Source organism: Archocentrus centrarchus, unplaced genomic scaffold (assembly GCF_007364275.1).
Source record: "Archocentrus centrarchus isolate MPI-CPG fArcCen1 unplaced genomic scaffold, fArcCen1 scaffold_30_ctg1, whole genome shotgun sequence".
NCBI classification, from domain to species: domain Eukaryota; kingdom Metazoa; phylum Chordata; class Actinopteri; order Cichliformes; family Cichlidae; genus Archocentrus; species Archocentrus centrarchus.
In genome coordinates, this window is record NW_022060259.1 from 1,697,393 (window position 1) to 1,719,251 (window position 21,859).

The following is a 21,859-nucleotide window of genomic DNA, read 5'->3' on the forward strand; positions in this document are numbered from 1 at the left end:
AGCCTCTGCCATGCATGCATGTCAGCTTTTGATGGAAGAAGAAATTAAAAAAAGGAACAATTTGGATGCACTCAGATGAGGATGCTCACATTTTCCCTGATCTCGTGATCCTTCAGTGCCCATTTTATCCCCGTTAAAGGGCAATTAGTGACATTTGTTCTTTTTCAGACCCTTAGGCAACTCTCCTCTGCTCCCATGCATTCACACTAACATACACAAACACACACATCACAGTCCTGCCTGTACTTTACATAATACATAACACAGATCCTGTATCCACTGGACTTCTGTTTCATAAGACAGTCAAATCAGTCTTCTTCAGAGTCACCGAATATACAATTACATCATGTTCTTAAATAAAATTAACGATAAATGATTCAGCCACTTGTCTGTGGTTTTCTGAAATCTCCCTCTTTGGCAGTGCTCCTCTGACTCAGCTAAAAACATCCATTCAGAAACACCAAGAAGAACAGGAGAAGAGAAAATGGGCTCAATCTCCTCCTTAATGTACAAGTGCTAATGTCTGTGCTGAAGAAAGCCAACACCAGTCAAATGCAGAAAGTACAGGAAACAGCTTCTGATAAAAGTCCTTGTGTTCACCAGTGGTTCAAAAATAATATTCCTGTCTAGAAAAACGTACCCTTTGTGTCCCTGCACAGTATCTTCTTGAAGGCCTTCCTAAAGTCCTTGTTGAAGATGGTGTATATGACCGGGTTCAGGCAGGAGTTGCAGTAGCCAATCCAAAAGAAGAATATAAACAAGGAGTCAGGGATACTGCAAATTTTGGGGCACACCGCCTGAAGAGAGTAAGAGAAGAAGAAGGGGAACCAGCAGATCACAAACACTCCCATCACTACAGCCAGGACAAAGGTGAACCTCTTCTCCCTGTTCAGCATAGCCTTACGGCGCGATGTGGGTGTCCCCTGAGGCTTTGGTGTTTCTTCAGATACCAGTTTGGTGCCAGATGATGTGACCATAGTATTTTTGTATCTGCAGGTCAGATTCAGCACCTGAACTTTGGTGCCTTTGCTTTGGGACACCTTCAGCATGTGTTCATGAGGTAGATTTCCTTTGTCCTCGTTGGCCGCTGCTGGAACATCTTCCTCACAGATTTTTGTGTCTGTGTCTGAGCCCGAGCTGCAAGTGTTGTTGGGAAGAGCTCCCCCCCCATTATCAGGATGTTTCTGGGACGCTGTGCCGGGAACAGCTCGGAGGATTTGGCTGTCACAGTGCGGCGCTGTTGGAGATTTTTTGACTGTACTCAGATGAAGAGAGCAGTGCTCAGCGGTGAGCTCAGCTTTCTTGTGAAGAGATGTTATGGTGGAATCTGAGGCTGACTTTGTTGTGAAACTCTTTTCTTGTTGGCTGGCAGTCGTAGCTCCTTGATCCATGTTCTGTTGTGATGGCTCAGATAACTTCACAGCAGGTTCATTAGCTGGTACACCGGGATTTCCTCCTGTCACGGCTTTGCAGTTTTGTCCAGGTGGGCAGCGTGTGTGCTGCTTAGCAATCTGATAAATCCTCACATACACTAGAATCATTATCACGCAAGGGGCGAAGAATGAGCCAATGGTAGAGTAGAGGATATACCAGCGCTCATTGTTTAGCTTGCACACCTCTTCACCTCCTTCACTCTTGTCAAGGGTGAGAAGAGGTGGGAAGGAGATGACTGCAGAAATCAGCCAGACCACAACAATGGCTGCTTTGATACGTAATGGAGTACGCTTGATGCTGTAAGACACGGGCTGGGAGATTGACAGGTAGCGGTCTAATGCTATGGCACAAAGGTGCACAATGGAGGAGGTGCAGAATAGTACATCCAGTGCCCGGTAGATTTCACACCAAATGGTACTGAATGCCCAGTAGCCCTGCAATTCATATGCCAATGAGAAGGGAATAATAAATGTGGCAACTAAAATATCCGCTGCAGCCAGAGACACCAGGAACAGATTCTGGGCCCCCTTCAGGGATCGTGACGTCAACACAGCAATGATGACCAGGATGTTCCCAACAATGGTCAGGATCATCATGAAGGTGATGGCAATGGCAAAGGCTGCAGTAGCTTGAGGGGTATAAGGCATAGACCTGACAGTACTCCTGTTGCAGGGTTGGGTGCCGGACACCAGACTGATGTTGTTGCAGGTTGTATCTGGAGCAGATGTCATTGTGATGATAGAGTAACACAATGAGACAGTATAAAGGTGTTTTTACAGTAAACCATCAAAAAAATGAATCTCCTTTGTCAGAGCAAAGATTGAGGGCCGTGACGGTTTCAGTCAAGGGGAAGCCATGAAGATTTACACAAAGGGGGAAATCTAGAAGAGAAAGACACATTATGTACAGTCAAGCACTATAAACCTAAGCAGTTATGTAATATGAACAATGTGAAAAACAATACAGAATGCTCTCAGAAAACTAGCTTGGCACTGGTTGTACCAGCTTCAGAGTATTTGGGTACTCTAATGCAAATACTCTTAGGCACTGCCCTTGTATCATTGACAGAGGGTACTGATGAAGGGTTTTGTGCCCTGTGGTCTGCATCATATGGAGATAAGTCTGTGTGGTGTCATTTGTGTAGTTTGGTGTAAAGATAGAAAAATAAAACATAAATGTATTTTTCCAGTTCTAGAGACTACTCAAAGCTTTTTCTAACATCTGCACCTGTGATATTATCACTCAGCCCAACATGCACATTTCTGGAGCACATCTGTGGGGAATAAAACAAACAAACAAACAATCAAACAAACAAACAAACAAACAAACAAACAAACAAACAAACAAACAAACAAACAAACAAACAAACAAACAAACAAACAAACAAACAAACAAACATCTTATGGTGTGGGGTTGTTTTGTACAGAGGAGACTAAAGTGGAGATATTTGTCCATAATGTTTGGAGAAAACCAGACACAGCATATAAGACCCAACAGGTTATAGCTGCTGTCAGCACGGGAGGTGGAGGGGGGATGATTTGGGCTTGTGGGTGAACCTACACGCTGCTCTAATATATCATGTGCTGTTGTTCATATCAAGATGTATTTAAATCATTTTAGAGTCTGCTGATTTTTTTGTCATATCCTAATATGTAAAACTTTAGAATTGAAAGAGAAGTGATGAAATAATGTGAAATAACCACAAAGTCTTAAGACGTTATGGTTACGTTATGAAAAGATTGTGTGAATAAATTTATGTAAAATCTCTGACATTTTCACCACTGACTAGGAGTAATTTTAACACGTTACTCAGCCACCACAAAATGTGGTGTTCGGAGGCCATCGTCGTTTCATGGAAATCTTGCTTCATTTATCTGACGAGCTTATTGAAGCGACACCTTTAAACTTCTTTGGTTTGTTGTATCAAATAGTGTATCGTGTTTTTTCAGGTGTGTCTGAGTTGTTAGGTGTTCCATCAAAGACACATTTTCTCTGTAAACCTGTCAGAATAAATATGTTTTTAGCTGTAAATAATAATGTACTGTCACCCTGTTTTGTTCATTTGATGACTGTGGTCTTTTTTTTTTTCAAAGTCAAGCAGGGCAAATAGTTTTAGTAAGACACAACTACAGTCACATAAAAATAATTTAGGTTTGGGAGGAAAGGATCAGAACAGCAATAAACATTTATAAATAATGACTGAAAGAAAAATTTTATCAATACTACTACCAATGATAATACTGTAGCAGCTGTAGCAGTAATAAGTACTAGTGCTCAGTATAAAGTTGTGTGACAGGCCTTCATCATACACATGGTCTGAGGAAGCTCTAAGTTTATTTATGGTGTAGAAACAAAATCAGGTACAAAAACATTGTTGATTCACTGATTTGTGCACAAAATGTTCATATGCAAAATTTACACATAGATTTATGAAGGAGGCTCATTAAGTGCAGTGTGAGTGAAAGCCAGCCGGGGAGCAAGCACACACTAACATTTCACTTACTGTTCACAGTTCAGGGCTCTGCACCACTGTGAAACCCACTTTGGTGGGATTTACAAAAGAGATGCACCTGTGACTGAAGGCGTGGACACTTATATCTGTGGCTGGCTTTATTGCACACATATTTGTAGGAGTTTTCCTTTCATAATGAAGAATTTGGAGAGAAGAGTTTTTTTAATTCATAATTTCATGATTATGTTTGTCAGAGGTGGTTTGCTGTTGTCTTATTTTGCATCTAATGGTTTGTGACAGTTGCCACTAGGAGTGTTGATTTATTTGGAAATTTAGGATGTTATCAGAACAATGATCTGCTGTGTTCTGCAGCAGTTCGCTGAGCTCTCATATTTCTGATCCTCTACATGACTGTTTTAATGTAACAGAGCAGAACACAGAGTGCCAGTTGAACAGGCACCATATTTGCCCAAAACAATAAGTATTTGGTCCATAGATGTAGTGCAAATCAACTTCTTTTTTATTTTTGCAGTGTTTTCAGTGCTTTAGGTGATTCGGTAACATTTCAGATGACCCTACTCTGCTTGTTAATAGATGACTTGCTTCTTCATCAGATCTGCTCATTTTTGTGCTGCTCTCAGTAGATTGTGTTGGTCATGATTGAAATCAGCTGACTGCATCTGTGCTCATAAATTTGAGCACTGTGCAGAACATTATAATAATAAAATAGTCTGAAATGTAAAAGTTGGTGTATGGATAAAAACCAGGATTTATTCTCTGGTGAAGAGCCAAAAACCACCTTTGTTAAGCAGACTCTGTAACTTTCATCAAATAAAATATTAAAATATCAAAAATATTAAAAGAAATTCTAATTTTATTTTTCACATGGTTTTCCATCCTTTCCTGTCTACTGTGCAATTTTACCCCCTTTGTCTGAAGTGCTTTTAAGGATCCTAACTGGAGAATTAGGCACCAGTTTATATCTCCATTAACAAATTAATTCATAGTGACAAAACCTCGCAGATGTCACACAGCAGGGTAAAAACACTGGCATGAAGCTGTTTACACAGATAAATATACTGAGTGAACAGACTGATAACACGGATTTGAGCTAATGTAAAAGTGCAAAGCACCTGCACAATTATACACAAAACACTATCAAATATTACATTATCACCATGTACAGAAGGATGGATACTTTGTGGTACTGGCTGCTCATATATACGGTACATATTTACACTTAAGGAAACACACAAATGCACATTTTCTTTTTGCCAATTTCTGAGAATTCATTTTCAGTTTTCAGTCAGTGCCTGATTTGTGTGCACTCTTGGTTTCCAGGCAGGTGACAAATGAAAGGAAAACATTTTTTGGTGTTTATATTTTGTCTATTTTATATCTCGGTGTTAGGTATGCTGCCAGTACAGCTTCTTTGGCACGAGGAATGAAGATATTCCCTCATTTGCTGTTTTGATCACTGGTGACTGTGAAGGCCAGATGATTCACTTTATTGGAAATCACTGAGACATCCTGTCCCGTGGATGGAGGCGCTGCTTAATTGTAGCATAAAGATGATTGCTCAAAACTACTTTGGATTGATTTGCAGTCACTCTTCCCTCTAAGTGGACCCAAAGCATGTCAGCATAACACCAGAGTCACCAGATCCCCTCACTGCAGGAGTCACTGATTCAGGTTTTTCTTTGTCGCCTGTCTGCAGGTGCCATATAGAAGCAGACATTTAGTATTCATAATGTCCTTTTAGGGAATCCTGCTGGTGTGTTATGTAAGCTATAGACTGTAAATCTCCTACAGACAATTGTGGGTTATACATTTAAAAAGGATTTCTTGTGATTATCTGCAGTCAGCCCACTGATGATGTGCAGAGATAAATGCAATCATGCTTTTAAGATTGTAAAGGTTTAGTTGACTTTTTTTAGTTTCTGAATCAGCTGCACATTACACATCCTGCTGCTAAATCAAATCATATGCATAATATATGTTAATTTAATGTAGATTTGTTTCTTCTTCTTGATTGTATTTGTTCCCAGAGTTTGTTTTTTAATGGGAGATGGAAAGTACACGTTGCTGGCTTCATTGCTGATATTATTTAATCCATTCAACAAATGTGTAAAAATTGTAGAAGAAATACATTTTTGTGGGTTTGTTTGTTTGTTTGTTTTTATCGTCAGCAGTCGGTGCACAAACAGCAATATCATAGAGTTATAAATGCTCCAACTCAGGTGCTACTCCCTCCAAATACGTTATAAATTGTCATTACGTCGGTACTTACTTGATTGTAAGCTCTGCAGCATCATTCAATCCCAGCATCATTTTTGTTTTACGTGAACAAGCGCAGAATGGTCAAAAAGCGCCTCTGGATGTGCTTTAAAGCGCGGTCCGCTGTGGATGCTCTGATCGTTACAGACCGGGTGTTAAAGGGCTGCTGGGTCAAAGCTGGAGAACAATCACAGACGCGGTTTCATCTGTTCGGACAAATTAGAGAGAGAAAAAAGTGAAATCATCTGATAAATGCCCTCTGATAAATCCACGCTCACAACGCTTCACATCCCGGTTCAGACCGGACCCCTGGAGACAGTCTGCTGGCACGGGGAGATGTGGGCAAACTGACGCGCGTGTTGCAGGCGCGCCGTTTTACGCTCAGACTCCGAACTGTCCACACTCGACTGTGCGCTTCATTTCCATTATGGTAATGAGGCTGAAGGCAAATTTTGTCTGTTGGTTGATAAGTTTTCGACACATTGACATTTTTAACACATTCAGCACGTTGTTTGCTATCTCTCTCTCTTTTTGTTTTTGATTTTTAATCCCGATTACTCGTACGGAGCCCGTCGCTGCCACTATAAGCAAACCGAGCTTTCCAGCATGGGGTGGGGGTAGATTTGTAGTTTCTCAGTCTCTGCTTTCCATAATCAGCATAAACGAAACAATGATCGAGGCTAGAGTAGCTGACCTTTTCTGTATATGAAAATAAGAAAAATAAATATCTCCAGCACACTATGATTGAAAACGTATCCATATGTAGCAGCCTATTATGGTTTCTGCTGGCAGAAAGTCAGTGCAGAAATAAGCATATTTATTCAGTGTATCAGAAGCACACGCAGGGACAGACTGTCTAAAACCAGAGAACAAAAGATGTGTTTAATGTCAGCATACAAACACTGCTGGAATTAATGCTGTTACAGATGCAGCAAAGCAAGATAAAATTAATCAGTGGATGAAGCTCATATTTACTGAACCTAAATATAATGTTTCAATGTCTCACCCTCCAGTTTCCATGTAAATTTGAGGCCAAATTTAAAATTCAAATAGTAGTGCTGTTAGTCACTGTGTGTTTTTATTTGCAAATGAATTACCCTGGAAGAAAGAGTCAAGAGAGATGAAGATAGCATCTGTACCTGTAACTTTGCAAAACAAATACAAAAAAAGAACAGCTACACAGTTTTTAAGAATATTGCAGTTATGTTCAACACTAGTAGGAGCATAATGATTTCCCTAAGGCTGAAATGTGTCCACTGTGTCTGAAAATGATCCACACACAGTGAAGCTGAACATAAGCTACAACAACACAAACAGACTCAGTGTGTCTGACAGGTGTTCCTAACTTAACGGTGTCATTATTGTGCAGTTTTTACTTTACAGTATCTTTGCGCCTTGAGGCGACAGTTTGTTGTGATTTGGCAGATATAAATAAAATTGAACTGAACTGAATTCACCGACCTGCTGACTTCAGCAATTAGCTGCATTTCCTTTTTTTAAATCTTATCTTCAGACATGCACCCGTGCACTGTAAATGTTGTAGCAAGGGCATAAAGTCACACAGGGTGACTGACCTGTGCCTGATGTGTAGATTCTGAGAGGTTTGTCAACACATTCAAATTCACAGGAAATGTGCTCCCGAAGGCCAATCCACCACTGAAAGTATTCATGTGGAGCTCATTTTCAGACGGCTCGTTCAATACAGTCCCTCCATAAAAGTACACAAGACACAAGCATACACAACCATAACGCACATTTAAGAGAAGAGTTCATCCACGCACAGTAGCAGACTCCTCTCAGTGCAGCCAGTCAGAAAAGGTGCAAATAGATGAAAATTTGAAACTTGACAACAGCAGCAACAGTTTTTACTGAGCAGCAGGACCCTCTGTGTGCTCTGAGCTCCCAACACCTCTGAACCCCCAGAGAGACACAGTGGATGGTTTGTGTCATTGTGTGTTTGAACTTCTGATCATATTAACACGTGTGCAGCGGGAGACTTTGGAGGCAGACTGTAGGCAGCCCACTCAATCAGAGATTAGGAACAGCAGTTATGGTTTCCTTTCTCTCACCTTGTTTTGTCTCACTGCCTTCAACACTATATTCACTACCCGTCTCCTTTCCTGTGGCTTCTCTTGTGTCTCTCCTGCATATGTAAATTTTAAAAAGTAGTAAAATACGTGCACCTTGTCCCTTAATGTCTGGGGATAAACGGCACTGAACTACAAGCTCTCAGCAAGTAAAATTCTCACTTGTATTAGGCTTCATTTTGTTGCAGTGGATACTGCTTCACTATAAACACTTTGAGGCTCAATAGGTAGCATGTGAGGTAAAAAAAAAACATTAACTACGTGACTCATGAGCATTTTGTCTCTCACTAGTTAACTGGTTAACTTGTGAGAGGAATTAATATTTCGCTAGTCAGAGATAAACAGAGTGTTTACAGCTTACTAGTTTATTGGTAAGACTTCAGCATTGTTAGCTCAGGTCAGAGGGCCACAGTGGGTCATAATGCTGATGGGCTTTGCTGGTAGTGCAGCTCCTGACATCACTGTTAGCTTGAACGAAAGCTAGCCTGGTTTCTGCAAAAGATTTTTGGTTCAGTTAAATTCAATTTTATTTATGTAGCACCAAATCACAACAAATATTTGCCTCAAGGTGCTTAATATTGTAATGTAAAGACCCTACAATAATACAGAGAAAACCCAACAGTCAAAACGACCCCCTATGAGCAGCACTTGGCGACAGTGGGAAGGAAAAACTCCCTTTTAACAGGAAGAAACCTCCAGCAGAACCAGGCTCAGGGAGGGGGGGGGTCATCATGCTGTGGAAGAGAGACAGAGATTAATAATAACTAATGATTAAATGCAGAGTGAAGTATAAACAGAGTAAAAAGAGGTGAATGAAAAGAAACAGTGCATTATGGGAACCCCCCAGCAGCCAAGCCTATAGCAGCATCACTAAGGGAGGGTTCAGAAACACCTGATCCAGCCCTAACTATAAGCTTGATCATAAAGAAAGGTTTTAAGCCTAATCTTAAAAATAGAGAGGGTGTCTGTCTCCTGAATCCAAACTGGGAGCTGGTTCCACAGAAGAGGCGCCTGAAAGCTGAAGGCTCTGCCTCCCATTCTACTCTTAAGTATCCGAGGAACCACAAGTAAGCCAGCAGTCTGAGAGCGAAGTGCTCTGCTGGGGTGATATGGTACTATGAGGTCTTTGAGATAAGATGGGGCCTGATTATTCAAGACCTTGTAGGTGAGGAGAAGGATTTTAAATTCTATTCTAGATTTAACAGGGAGCCAATGAAGAGAAGCCAAAATGGGAGAAATCTGCTCTCTCTTTCTAGTCCCTGTCAGTACTCTAGCTGCAGCATTTTGGATCAGCTGAAGGCTTTTCATGGAGCTTTTAGGACAGCCTGATAATAATGAACTACAATAGTCCAGCCTAGAAGTAATAAATGCATGAATTAGCTTTTCAGCATCACTCTGAGAAAGGATGTTTCTAATTTCAGAAATATTGTGCAAATACAAGAAATCTGTCCTACATATCTGCTGCAGTCTTGCAGGAATGGGGTCTAATAGTCATTTTGATAGTTTGGAGGTAACTATTGAAGTTAACTCAGAAAGATCAATCAGAGAGAGAGAGTCTAAATAAATTGTGGACCAGAAGCATCAAGTCTGCTTTACTCAGATCCAGGATGAGTTTTTTCAGTAAATAGCCACTGTTCATGTTCATTGTTAGAAGAAGTTAAATGTGTGAGTTTTAATTACCTTTCAAAACACCTTTGACCTACTGTTGTTACTTCCGTGACAGCTTCACACCTGTATTACCTGGGCGTCGTCAGTGTCACGATGACCTCACAGCTCGTGCAGACTGGAGTCCAATTCAGTATTTTTCCCAGTTGATCACAAAGTCTTTGAGCATTTTCAGTTTTTATTGTATGTTGAACAGGCTCAAGAAGTCAACAAAATGTGTAATTACACACTTTTTTGATGTTGGTGTAACAAACTCTTGGATCCAGTATAAATCAGACTGTGAAGCCCTTTAAAGACCTAGAAGGAACACTCAGCAGTACCTCAGCCTCAAACTGCGCCTGGCTGAAGAACTGATGGGTTCCCCAGAGTCTGATGACAGTTGTGGAGACAGTGAATTGGACCATGAACCACCAAAGAAAATTAGGTCAGTGAGCTAAAGCTTAATCTAACCTTAGACTAATGTTAACCCAACCTTAACCCAAACCTAGCCTTATACACATATATTTTCCTTTGTGATTTACACAATTTGGTCGTGCCAAATAGTAGGAGTGTTACAAGGGTTGAAGATGATTGGCTCCTGGCAGATGACAACATAAGGAGCCCCTGCTAATGCGGAGGTCGCTGGTTTCTCTTCCCTAAAAGTAGTGGACCGCTGTATCGTTTCACCCTGTTTTCTCCTGTTTGACCAGCAGGTGGAGTATTGTATGATAGTTTATTGATCTTGGTGAGGTTATCCTAGTTTTGGTATTTATGTATTTTTGTTTGTTTTGTTGAAAACTGCATTAAAAATAAATACATCTGTACACACAATCTGTAAGTGCTTGTGGGAAAATTACTCACTTTCTTGTGACTATATGGATATTTTATAGTATTGCTTAGTTAGTGACATGTCCCAGGTTTCAGGTTTAAAATTCAAGTTTAATATTTAAATTTTGAATATTTTTAAAGCATTTCCAGGCCTCTTTTGTGCTGCTTTAGATCTTTTACGTTCTTACTGCTCAAACAGATCCTTGTTTAATTATGGCATTCCTCAAAGCTCTATGACTGAACCACCATTACTTTCATTTTCTTAGTGAGATTATTCATACAAATAGTATTGGTCACTGCTGTTATACAGGTGACACATTATTATATGTCCCTCTGCAGTCCAACAACCTGAGCCTGGCTTTGGATTGGCTTTGTGTTTTTGTGGATTTCATATAAACCTCAGTTAAATGTCTTTTAAGTTTATTTTAGCCCGTTTTTTGGAGTCCTTGCATCCTCTTCCTGCTACAAACCCTGACATTTTATAATTTTCACAGATTGTTAATTTTTTACAGTGTGTTGTGTTTGACAGGTGCAAGATTTACATAGTTCAGCACATTTTATTCATCCAGTCATATAGAATCCCTGTCTCAATAAACATAGATGGTTTTTGTGTTGGCAAATTTGATCAGACTCAGAGAATAAAACTAAAGACATTTTTTATTTTTGTTTAGTTACTTTTGTAAGTGCACAATATTGTTTCAGTTAGTTTCATTTATTCACGTGTTTTATGTAACTAAATCAAACAAAAAAACAAACAAAAAAACCCCACGCAGGATACAAAGTAACCCGTGTCCCTTTCAAAAGAGAAGTCCAAAGTGAAAGCAGAAGGACGAATCAAACACGACAACAAAGCAACACACTATAAAAACACCAAAACCTGGCAGAAAAGTGGAAGTGCTACTTTATATTCTTCAAAACAAAGTTCATAGTTTATGGGAAAAGCATCCATTTACTGCACCTTTACTACAGAAAAGTAAACCTACACAACAATGAAACTGGTCTTCTCCACGTTTACTCAGTTTTCACGTTGTCCTGTAGGTGAAAATGAATTTTGCCAATTAAGCAATTTAATGAAAAAACATTTTATAATTTCTTTCTTTTTGTTTTGATAAAAAAAAAAAACTGTGATCATCAGATCCACTGCTAACGTTTTAATAACCAAAAGAGCATTGCCACGAATATCTAATGTATCTGATGTATGCATCAGGGCCTCAGACACCTGTCTGTGGGTGGATACATGCAGGAGGCTGATGGTGACAGTGTGGAATATAGAAACTGCTGTGACAGTCAGTCTTTTGTGTACAGTTCACACCTGCTTGCTAGAATAAAGGGACGTCCACGGTTAATCTGCATTTCTTTTTGCTTTCACACTGAATTTAGAAGCTTTGGTTCAGACTTCTTCAGCATGTTGTTTAAGGACAGGGAATGATGGTGGTTACAGGAAAATGTAAGAGCTACAGCAATGTTAAGTTATGCTATGTTTTTAATTAATGATATTTTAAAAGAAAGGACATAATTAAGTAACTTCAGGGTATTTTAGAGGAAAGAGTGAACAATTTTTCCCTTCCTTACTTAATATTTACATATTACTATAAAGGGTGCAGGCTGTATTATGGCATATTCAAACCTTCTCACAATATAACTACATATTATTTTGGTGTACAGACTCAAATATGTCCTTTGGTTGCTGCTTTTACAGGTGGAGGAAGACAGAAAGGAAGAAGCTGTGGCATGCCCTCTCGTTCAGGAGGGATGACCCAGAAGGCACATGCGTCAGATATGTAAAGGTGTGTGTAGTCATGCTGTGTCCAACAGGACAAAACAAACATATTTAAAATTACTTTTTGAAGGTTTAAAACAGGTTAAAGGTTTCCTGTTCATCCAGCCAGCCATCCATCCACACTCGCATCACTAATTAAACTAACATGCAAGTCTTTGGATTGTGGGAGGAAGCTGGAGGACCAGGAGACACGGGGAGAACATTAAACTCCAACCTCACAGTGAACCAACTCAGCTTCTGGTCCTTGGTCAGTTATACTTTACATCAATTATTTGATTATATTTTGTCAGTTATTTTTTAGTATAAAGTTAGGAGTAAAAATAAAACCTGTGATAAATTATTTATTTATTTTTTTTGCATTAAGTTTAATCTTGTGTGTTAAAGCTGACATTGTGGGAACAGGAAATATTCTTTTAAACTTAAAAACAAAAATGGGCCTATAACAGGACTAACAGAGCTTTTAAATTTATTTATAGTATTAGTCTGTGCTCTGGTCAGAGCAGAACTCCAGTGAATTCATGAAGAGTCCAACTCCCATTAAGAGCTCACGCTTCAGTTTTCCTACATCAAGACAAATCCTTGCTCTTTTGGGAATTATATTTAATAACACTCAAATCCTAACACATGATATTATGTGCAGTAACTGATCTCAATACAAGCAGCAACATTATGTTTACATTTGTGTTTGTATATAAATTTTGCTAAACATTTTTTTAGTGCATTTTACGGTCTCTGGAATACGCTGTCATGCATATGTGTAAAAAGTGCTCATCAAACAGGGACCCTGACAGCGCCTGTAATTACTTTCTTACACAATGAATGTGCAGCTTGCAAAGAAGAAGAAATAAATTTATTTCTTCTTCTTTGCAAGCTGCACGTTCATTGTGTAATTACACAATTACACAGCTGCACATTCATTGTGTAATTACACAATGAATGTGCAGCTTGCAAAGAAGAAATAAATTTCTTCTTCTTTGCAAGCTGCACATTCATTGTGTAATTACACAATTACACAGCTGCACATTCATTGTGTAATTACACAATGAATGTGCAGCTTGCAAAGAAGAAGAAATAAATGTATTTATTATTCATCTGTTTGCTGTTTATTCTGTTCATGAACAGCCATCTGACTACACACAGTGATATGAACATAAAAATAATAACACGATACATAAACATACAAATCTGTGTTTTCATATGAGTGAAACTAACCTGGCAAATAATCTGTAACATTATTTGTTCTACATTATTTGTGATGTAGAATAGATGACTGAATGTTTCAGTTTTTCACTCTTTGTGTGCTGATAAGTATGCAAGATGCATACATGCATTTAATACAATCCAGCAGGGTGAGCTTATCTCTGAAGACCAGGTAGAAACTCATTTCCACAGGGGTCACTGTTACGCTCTGTTCTTGCTCAGGTGATTGCTGAAAAAGCACTTAAAATAAAAAAAATTGACTTGTGCATTTGAAGTTATTTTAAACAAAGCTACCAAATAATAAAAGTACTGCTAAATATTTATCTGCAGCTCAGGTGACTGTCCTGCAGGTGGGCTGCATACACAACAGTCAAACAGCAGTGTTAAGAGAACAGAGATGTCCATTACTGTGATGTTGAGTTGAAGGAATGAGGACATGCTCTTCAGCCTTCATACTGTTGCTTTAACCAGGGGCCGAGTGTCAGACACAGACACTGAAAGTAAACGATTTTCCTGCTTTTATTTCCGGTCGTTCTTTAAACCACTTTTGTTTTGTTTATGGTCTGTAAATGTATTTTCCAACAGGAAGTTCCCATTAAGCATTAGAAACCATTCACACCAGTTCAATTTGATTTTATTTAAATAGTTCCAGTAAAGTCGATAAGTAGTAAAATAGTTTTAGAAATTTTAAGAGTTTGTTTATGAAAACCTGAAGTCTGATATTTCCAAAGTCACTCACACTCACATACCAACCACACCAGGACAAACAAAGACACATGCCCATCCACATCAACCCCTTCTAGTGAAGGGGCAAGTGGGGGCACCTCAGCAGCCCTACCCACAAACCAGTGGAAAACACACCTGCACAGGCATACAAGACCACATAGCATACATTTACTTCTCAGCAGAGCTGTTGTTACACTGTATCCTTTGTCTTGTAAAGTGTGTTCTATGGAGAGTTCTGTATTGTTTTAGTTGTAAGTTTGGACTTTGTCATTTTTAAAGGTATTTAAACATATTTCTGTCCAGAAATTTTGATCTGGATTAATAAAAAGATCTTACTCGAATTTTTCAGTTAGGAGGAAAACAAATCTTTTTTTTAAAACAACATTTTGGATAATAATTTAGAGGTACAGAGATTTAGAAATGAGAAATTAGAAGAAATTGTCCCATCTACCTCACCCCAACCAATCGCAGCAGATAACCAGGCTCAGGGAGGGGCAGCTATGTCTGAGGTTTCTTCCTGTTAAAAGGGAGTTTTCCTCCCCACTGTGACCGAGTGCTTGCTCATAGGGGTGATTTGATTGATGGGTCTTTACTTAATATATAAAGCACCTTGAAGAGACTGTTGATGTGATTTGATGTTATATCATAAAACTGAATTGAACTGAATTTAATTTATTGGATTGGATGATTGAAGTCTGAAGAAAAAACATATTGTCAATGTATCCATGTGACAGAGGGGCCTCAGCAGCATGTGGAAGAACCACACAGCCACAGCAGCCTGGCACCTCCTCCTCATGCTCGTCACCAGCTTCAGCACCCACTGCTGTGGGACAGCATCCCATCCTTCAACAGCATTTGTTGCAAGTCGGCCAGTGTGGTCGTGTTGGTCACTCTGGCATGAATAGCACGGCCATGCTGAACCCACAGTGTTCAGTGGGGTTGAGGTCAGGACTGCAGGCAGGTCATTCCATCCTCTCCACTCCCAAATTCTGGATAAACCCTGGCTCTGTCATCTTGGACTGTGGAAATATGGGATTGCCACTGGTTGCAGAATGTCATCTTGATATCTCTGCATTGAGACTGCCTTCAATGAAAACCAGCCTGATTGTCAGCACTTGGAGTACCAGAAGCTCCAAACCAGAATAAACTGGCACTGGCAGAGAAGATTTGACAAGTTTTTCTTTAAATAATTTTGCCCAGTTTATCCACTATCCACTCCTCTACACACATCCAAACCATCTCAGCCTTTCCTCTCTGAGTTTGTCTCCCAAACTGCTCATCCTGCGCTGTCCCTCTGATGGACTCATTTCTAATCTTGTCCATCCTGCTCACTCCCAATAAAGATCCAAACATCTTCAGCTCTGCCTCCTGTTTTTGTGTCAGTGCCTGTCATCAAAGCATACATCATAGCAGGTGTCAGTATCATCTTGTAAACCTTCTCTTTCACTCTTGCTACTCTGTCACAAATCACCCCTGATGCTCGTCTCCACCCGAACCTGAACTCTCATCACCTCTCGTGTCTGTTGCTTTGGAGGGTTGAACCCAGGTACTTAAACTCCTCTTCACTGTTACAACCTTCTCCCTCTCATTCATTCACTCACTCACACACACACACACACACACACACACACACACACACACACACACACACAGTCATGCTTTGACGGATTTTCATTTTTTCCAGAGCAGGCCTCCACCTTCTCCCTACTCTCACCAGAGATCAATATTTGGATCAACATTTTCCCCCTTTTTAGAAAAAAAAAAAATACAGATCTACTTTCTTTTTACAGTTTTTATTCTTAAACTCATTAAAAATGAAGGATTTGGGATTTCTAACATCATGTTCTACAAATGAATCCTGTCATTAATACTTTATCATGCAAAAGATGTTGCTCATATTAGATATCAGCCCATTAATTACTCTTATTTTAATGAGTCCCATTGGTACAGCAAGCGCCCTCCTCCATGTGCTTGCAGGCTCAGTTGTCTCCACCAAAGCATGTAGTGGAAGTAAAAACAAAAATATTCTTAGTCCAAAAAAAAAAAAAAAAAATTGTAATTGAAGGCAGTTTAAAGTCATTTGGATTGTGCTTTGTCACCCCCCCGGTATCTTTTTGCCTTGTATAAACTTGAAACACTGCAGATTTCATTTCAGCAACAGCCACCACTCTGAGGTAAGGAGTGCCTACAGAGCCTGCTAGCAGGTATAGGGGGCCACCTACTGGTGGCTGGGGCTGATAACAGGCAGTGAGTAAGTTCAATGGGCATGTCTGATCATCAAGGTTGTTTGTGACAGAGCTCAAACCAATCAGCCTTAGAAATACAATACAATGCATCTGCATAGATTTCAGTTAAAGAGGAACAGTATTTTAGTTTGAGCAGTGGAGAAAAATCCATCAGCTCTTGGATTGTGTGTTTTATTAATAAGTGGGTCAGTGGTGGCTACTTTGTCTGCTGGTGTAATTGGGCCCTCTGGTGACTTTGTTCTGGAGCTGGAGGAAGGCAGCTGGAACTGCACTGGTAGAAGTGTGGATCTCAGACTCAGTGGTACCGAGTATCACATTCCCAGGCTTTCCCTCCCAGTTCGTTTTAGGGAGTCTGGTGAAGATGAGAAACAAGAAGGAACTTTTATTAAAAACTGAATTTTTCTTGAGCTCAATCATTTAGCATGTACAGAATTATTAGTAAAGATCTGATTAAAGTTATTATAAGATCTGCCCCTAAAATGGTTTAAATAAGCTTTTTCCTTCTGAGGTCATCTTTACTCCAATTTCAGTTCAAGATTCTTTCACTGCCTTTTTTCATGTCTCACTACAAACCAGTCTTTATGTATTTTTTAGGTAATTGCAGTACCTTCAGTATTGATACAAACATTTCATTTGCATTTTAGCATCCGGTCGAAAAAAACCGGTTTGGTCTCTATAGCCAGTGAAGTCATTTGGATATTGTGTAAGATTAAAATTTAGAGGCATGCTTACTTTGACAGCTGTCTGCTGACTATAGCCACCAAACTGAACCTTGACACCACATTTCTGGTTTTGGAGGATTTATGAATTATCTGACAGTTTTGTGATTTGTGGTGCGGCCCCTCCCAGACATGTTGGTGACTGTACATTAGAACCAAGTCCTGGATGCACCCAAGACTGTCCAAAGCCAGTGGCTGAGCCTGCATCTATCCTTTATACGAGCTGTGCTGAATGTTGTGTGCTGTGAACAGAGCCTGCATATACCACAGCTGTAGCGCCGTCGAACCCTTTCGATGTCGGTCTTGGTCAGTTTCTCTCTCTGTCCCATTTCCTTCACATCCTGCTTCGGGAGGATGGTGGGCAGGCTGTTTGCTGAAAAAAAATCCCTGACACAGGAGTAACCATCGCAAAGTGCCAAATAACCTTTACAGAGCTACACAGCTACATTTGATGTTTGTTATTTTGGGCACTGTACCTTCCATAGTGCATGATGGAGGTGATGTCGTATGGCAGAGAAAAGGTCTCACCCTCTTGTGTTTTGAAGTTGTTCTCCATCCCTGAAACACATTTGTTACTTTCAGTGAGAGCAGAAATTCAGCAACCCAAAGATGTTTCTGCACATTTTTACAGGACCTGTTAAAAGTCATTTGTATATTTATACATCTTTTGGGCAGAGAATATTTAGAATTTACTATAAATTTTTCAAGCCTTATGAGCCAAATAGTGTGACAGATGATACACAAGGAGAAACATTACCTGGCATGATGTTACTGTGAATAATGATGATGTACTGCTCACGGTCCATCCTTGTATGTTCATGGTGGAAACCCAGAGCATGAAGAATCTCATGAGCAATGTTTCCCACAATGCACTGGGGCCCGACAAAAACAGGCTGCTCACCACCCTTGAAGCCCACATATGACGCACAACTAGAATAAAACTGCAGGTTAGTTTCCTGTTTCTGAGACATTCATTAATACCTGAAAACCTGGTAAATATGAAGCAGCTCATGAACCCTGAGGAGGAATTTTAGTGTCAGCTGCAGCTCAGGGGAAGCAGCAGCCAGAGGTTTGTGTTATTTCCTTTGTGTCACGGTGAAGGTGCTGAACATCAAAGTGAAGATTTCAACTTCTCAGCCAATCTGTGTCCACCCTCAGTCATGAGCTTTGGGGCATGACCAACATACCAAATTCATTGTGTGTAGTTCTGTGGATGGACACTACTCAGCCACTGTAACAGTTAGATTTAGAGACATCAGATGGATAAAATATCCTGGGAACGCCGCCCTGTCTTTACAGGCCAGAGGTTTCTGAAACTAGGATGTCGTGTTCTGGTGTTACAATACAGAAAATGAATATTTTAGAAACCCACAAACTTCACAACAACGTACCCGGTGCTGCTTTTAAAGAGCAGGTAGTTTTGCTCAATGGTTCGCTTGTGGAAGGATAGGCAGGTGTGCTTGGACACCATCTCCATGGCAGAGAGAACATCATCTGTGCGACTAGCTGGAAAACAAAGCGGCAGTAACATACAGATCTCTGTAAGGTCTTATGATTTTTAATGCACATGCCATACTTACCTAAATCTGGGCTAATGACATATGGTATCTCCAGTGTTGGCCAACTACTGCCCGCTGCATTCCTGTCACTCTGCAGAGCAAACAGTTCATTGATTTTCCAGGAAACGTGTTTAAATCGCACCTTAGCTCCAAATGATCAGAGTTTATACCATCATGTTCAAAGGTTCTGCAGAGAGCTTCTCCAAACTACCCACAAACTACATTTAAAAGATAGACAGCTCCTGGGCGTGAAAGCGAAGCCGGTGCAGAGGCACCTAAAACCTTGTTTAATGGCCAGCAGGGGGCAGTGTCTGATCACAAGAGAATACTTACAGGAAAAAGACTCTTCAGCTCCTTTGATAAATGGACCTTACTAAAGACTTTCCTGGAGAGTTTGTGGTCATAGTTGCTGGTTTCAAGCTGGATTGAATTTGTTTTGTAAATTATTAAAAGATAAATTGCTGTTAGCTTGTCTCAGTCAGATCCAGCCTGTGCTGGATTCAAAACATCGAGATGACAAAAAAGCTCAGCTGAACATTTACAAGAGGTTCCACTAACACAGCGGTGGCTATGTCCATCTTTTATAAACTCAATGATTTAAATGACCAACCTTCTTAAAGAAAAAGCAAACTTTCCTCAGATTTTTGTAAGAGCGTCTTACCAGAAGCACCATGTCCCCTTCTGCCAAATCATAGTTTTTGTCCATCAGCTCTAACAAGAGGAGAAAAGATCAGCATGAGAACACCAAACAGCTTTAACCTTCCCTCACTCACAGAAGCTGGGAGAAGGAAAGATTCTGGAATATTACTGAACGTAGGAAATTATTCAGGAGTTCATTTTTCATGAAACGGAACAACAAAAATGCAGGTTTCTCATTTACACTTTAAACATGTTAACTTTACTCAGGAAAAACCAAGAAGGAACAGGATGCATCATTTTTAATATTCACTTTGACCTCCTCAGGCAAAGATGATTACATTTACAGATGTAATCAGTCATTTTCACCATCACTGAAGCAGGTGGCATCTGAGAGCTTTAAGGCTCACAGTGCTCGTGCGTAAAGCTTTGGTTGTTAACAGGCCACCATGACTGAAATACAGCTTTGCTTCATTTGAAGTAGAGAATTTTACTTTATTTGGTACATTAAGTTTCTGTGACACACTCCAAAACAAAGAACAGGAAGGAAGGCCTCTGAAGTAATCCACTCTTTTTTTTTTTAAAGTTAAGTCAGCATCAAATTTTACAGTGATCAGTTTTTGGGTTCTTACGAAACACACACAGACAAACACACACACGGGATTTGCTGGCTAGAATCAATGTTCTCAAGACTGGTTGCAGTTGTTGCTCCATTTTAAAAAAAAATCTTGTTCAGATTCAGTTGCATCACTTTGTTATGACTGAATCAATTTTACAACTGAATTAGCATCCATGTGTTAACTGCTGTCCTCCAATCACTGAGCCGCACCTACAATCTAACACCACTGTGCAGCAATGAAACTGTGAGAGTGTGTAGTGGTAGTTTGATGCATGACTGCATTATATTGAAAGGTATACATTTTTATTTATTTTAAATGGAGTGGATATGTTACTGTACTTTTTCGTATCATGTATCCAAGTATGAATAATCAGCATTCCACATCCCGAAGGTGCTGCCTGGCTATCCAAAATGATCAGGGCCCCCAACACTCACCCAGTTACATATTACCTTCCCAAGTACTGGTGCTGAAACTGAACTGGGTCTGTCTCTTTAAATACACAAAACACTCCCACATGTACACCGTCAGGTCCTAGCCAAATCTAGCTGGCATTCAGCACTGTGTGTTCAACAGCACTGATAATGAAAATCAAGCACTTTGACATGAATCCAACAACCTTGCCTGATGTTTTTGTCAATACAGAAAATGTGAAAAATTTAAACACACACAACTTAATGCAACAAAGTCAACACTAAGCCCACAGGGTAGGGAGAGAATCAGCTTAATAAAGGAAATTATTGTGGCCCCCATCTGCTCACAGCTGTGCACTGGGTGTGTGCAGTTAGGTACACGTGTATGCCTGAAAATAAATCATAACACAAACACTGACTGTTACAGTAGGCTCACCTTCTAAAGTTTCTGGGTTTTCCTCCATGTAATGCACCGCCTTGATTAGCCAGTCATTCTTAAGTGCTGCAAAAACACATTTATACTCATAAATATCAGCATGTTGACTCCTTCAGACTTAAACTGGAACAAAGATACCTCGTTTGGCTTCCAGCAGAGGCCTGCAGTACACTGAAACACAGGAGAGAAAAATATTCTGTTTGTTTGTCCTAAGGAAAAAAAAAAAAGCAGAATAATGTTTGATTTTTACCATCTTTCAGGTTTTCAGCACACACAAGAGCTACAAAGAGTAGATGCAGCATTTTGTGTCAGATCAGGACACAAGTGAGGCTTCCAGCTCCTCCACCTCGTTAATCATATTAAAATCAGCTGTGAGCTGCTGCTTCCTCCTTCACTCCTGTGAAGCTCATGTTTGCTCAGATCTCTGTTCTCCACCTGCTCCCATAAATCACAGTTCCTTAAATAAAAGTGTAAGTATACATACAACATTCAAAGGAAACAATACACTGAAAAAAAATCCCAAAATTATGACACTAAAACATTGCCATAACCATAACACTTAAATAAATAAAATAAAATATTGTTTTTTTTTTATATGTTTCGGCTTCTTAACTGTGAAGACCAAAATTATTATAGTGTCTTTATCTTACAATATAAAGCACTTTGAGGCTGTTTGGTGCTATATAAATAAATTTGAATGGACTTGAATTGATTTGACTTGCTGCCTTTCCCTTCATTCATTGAATTGCGTGCTAAACAAGCAGTATGAAAACTTTGGGGATAATTCACTGTTTTCCCCCAAACT

General features: G+C 39.8%; 2 protein-coding genes across 2 annotated transcripts; both read right to left on the reverse strand.

Moving 5' to 3' along the window:
• Positions 1–626: 626 nt before the first annotated feature.
• Positions 627–2,081, reverse strand: LOC115776382 (alpha-2B adrenergic receptor). The gene is made up of 3 exons (XM_030724033.1): positions 1,339–2,081; positions 1,229–1,255; positions 627–990 (listed from the first exon to the last, which is right to left on the reverse strand). Exons 1-3 carry the CDS (start codon positions 2,079–2,081, stop codon positions 627–629), a joined length of 1,134 nt encoding a protein of 377 aa, XP_030579893.1.
• A 14,408-nt stretch (positions 2,082–16,489) lies between these two features.
• LOC115776399 (bone morphogenetic protein 1) lies at positions 16,490–21,388 on the reverse strand. The gene is made up of 10 exons (XM_030724067.1): positions 21,305–21,388; positions 21,193–21,225; positions 21,055–21,120; positions 19,614–19,663; positions 18,974–19,043; positions 18,785–18,899; positions 18,151–18,323; positions 17,870–17,951; positions 17,659–17,780; positions 16,490–17,026 (listed from the first exon to the last, which is right to left on the reverse strand). The coding sequence occupies exons 1-10, from the start codon at positions 21,354–21,356 to the stop codon at positions 16,986–16,988; spliced, it is 804 nt and encodes a 267-aa protein (XP_030579927.1). The 5' UTR covers positions 21,357–21,388; the 3' UTR covers positions 16,490–16,985.
• Between the last annotated feature and the right edge of the window lie 471 nt (positions 21,389–21,859).

Excerpts from the sequence above, each read along its gene's own strand:
- LOC115776382 (XM_030724033.1), bottom strand. The coding sequence starts at position 2,081 with ATGCCTTATACCCCTCAAGCTACTGCAGCCTTTGCCATTGCCATCACC. Across the intron at positions 1,256-1,338 it reads GAAAAGAGTTTCACAACAAA|TCAAAAAATCTCCAACAGCG; the intron begins GTCAGCCTCAGA and ends ATCTGAGTACAG. Across the intron at positions 991-1,228 it reads ATCTCCAACAGCGCCGCACT|ATACAAAAATACTATGGTCA; the intron begins GTGACAGCCAAA and ends TCTGACCTGCAG.
- LOC115776399 (XM_030724067.1), bottom strand. The coding sequence starts at position 21,356 with ATGCTGCATCTACTCTTTGTAGCTCTTGTGTGTGCTGAAAACCTGAAA. Across the intron at positions 21,121-21,192 it reads TCTGCTGGAAGCCAAACGAG|CACTTAAGAATGACTGGCTA; the intron begins GTATCTTTGTTC and ends GTGTTTTTGCAG. Across the intron at positions 17,781-17,869 it reads TCCATCATGCACTATGGAAG|GGATTTTTTTTCAGCAAACA; the intron begins GTACAGTGCCCA and ends CTCCTGTGTCAG.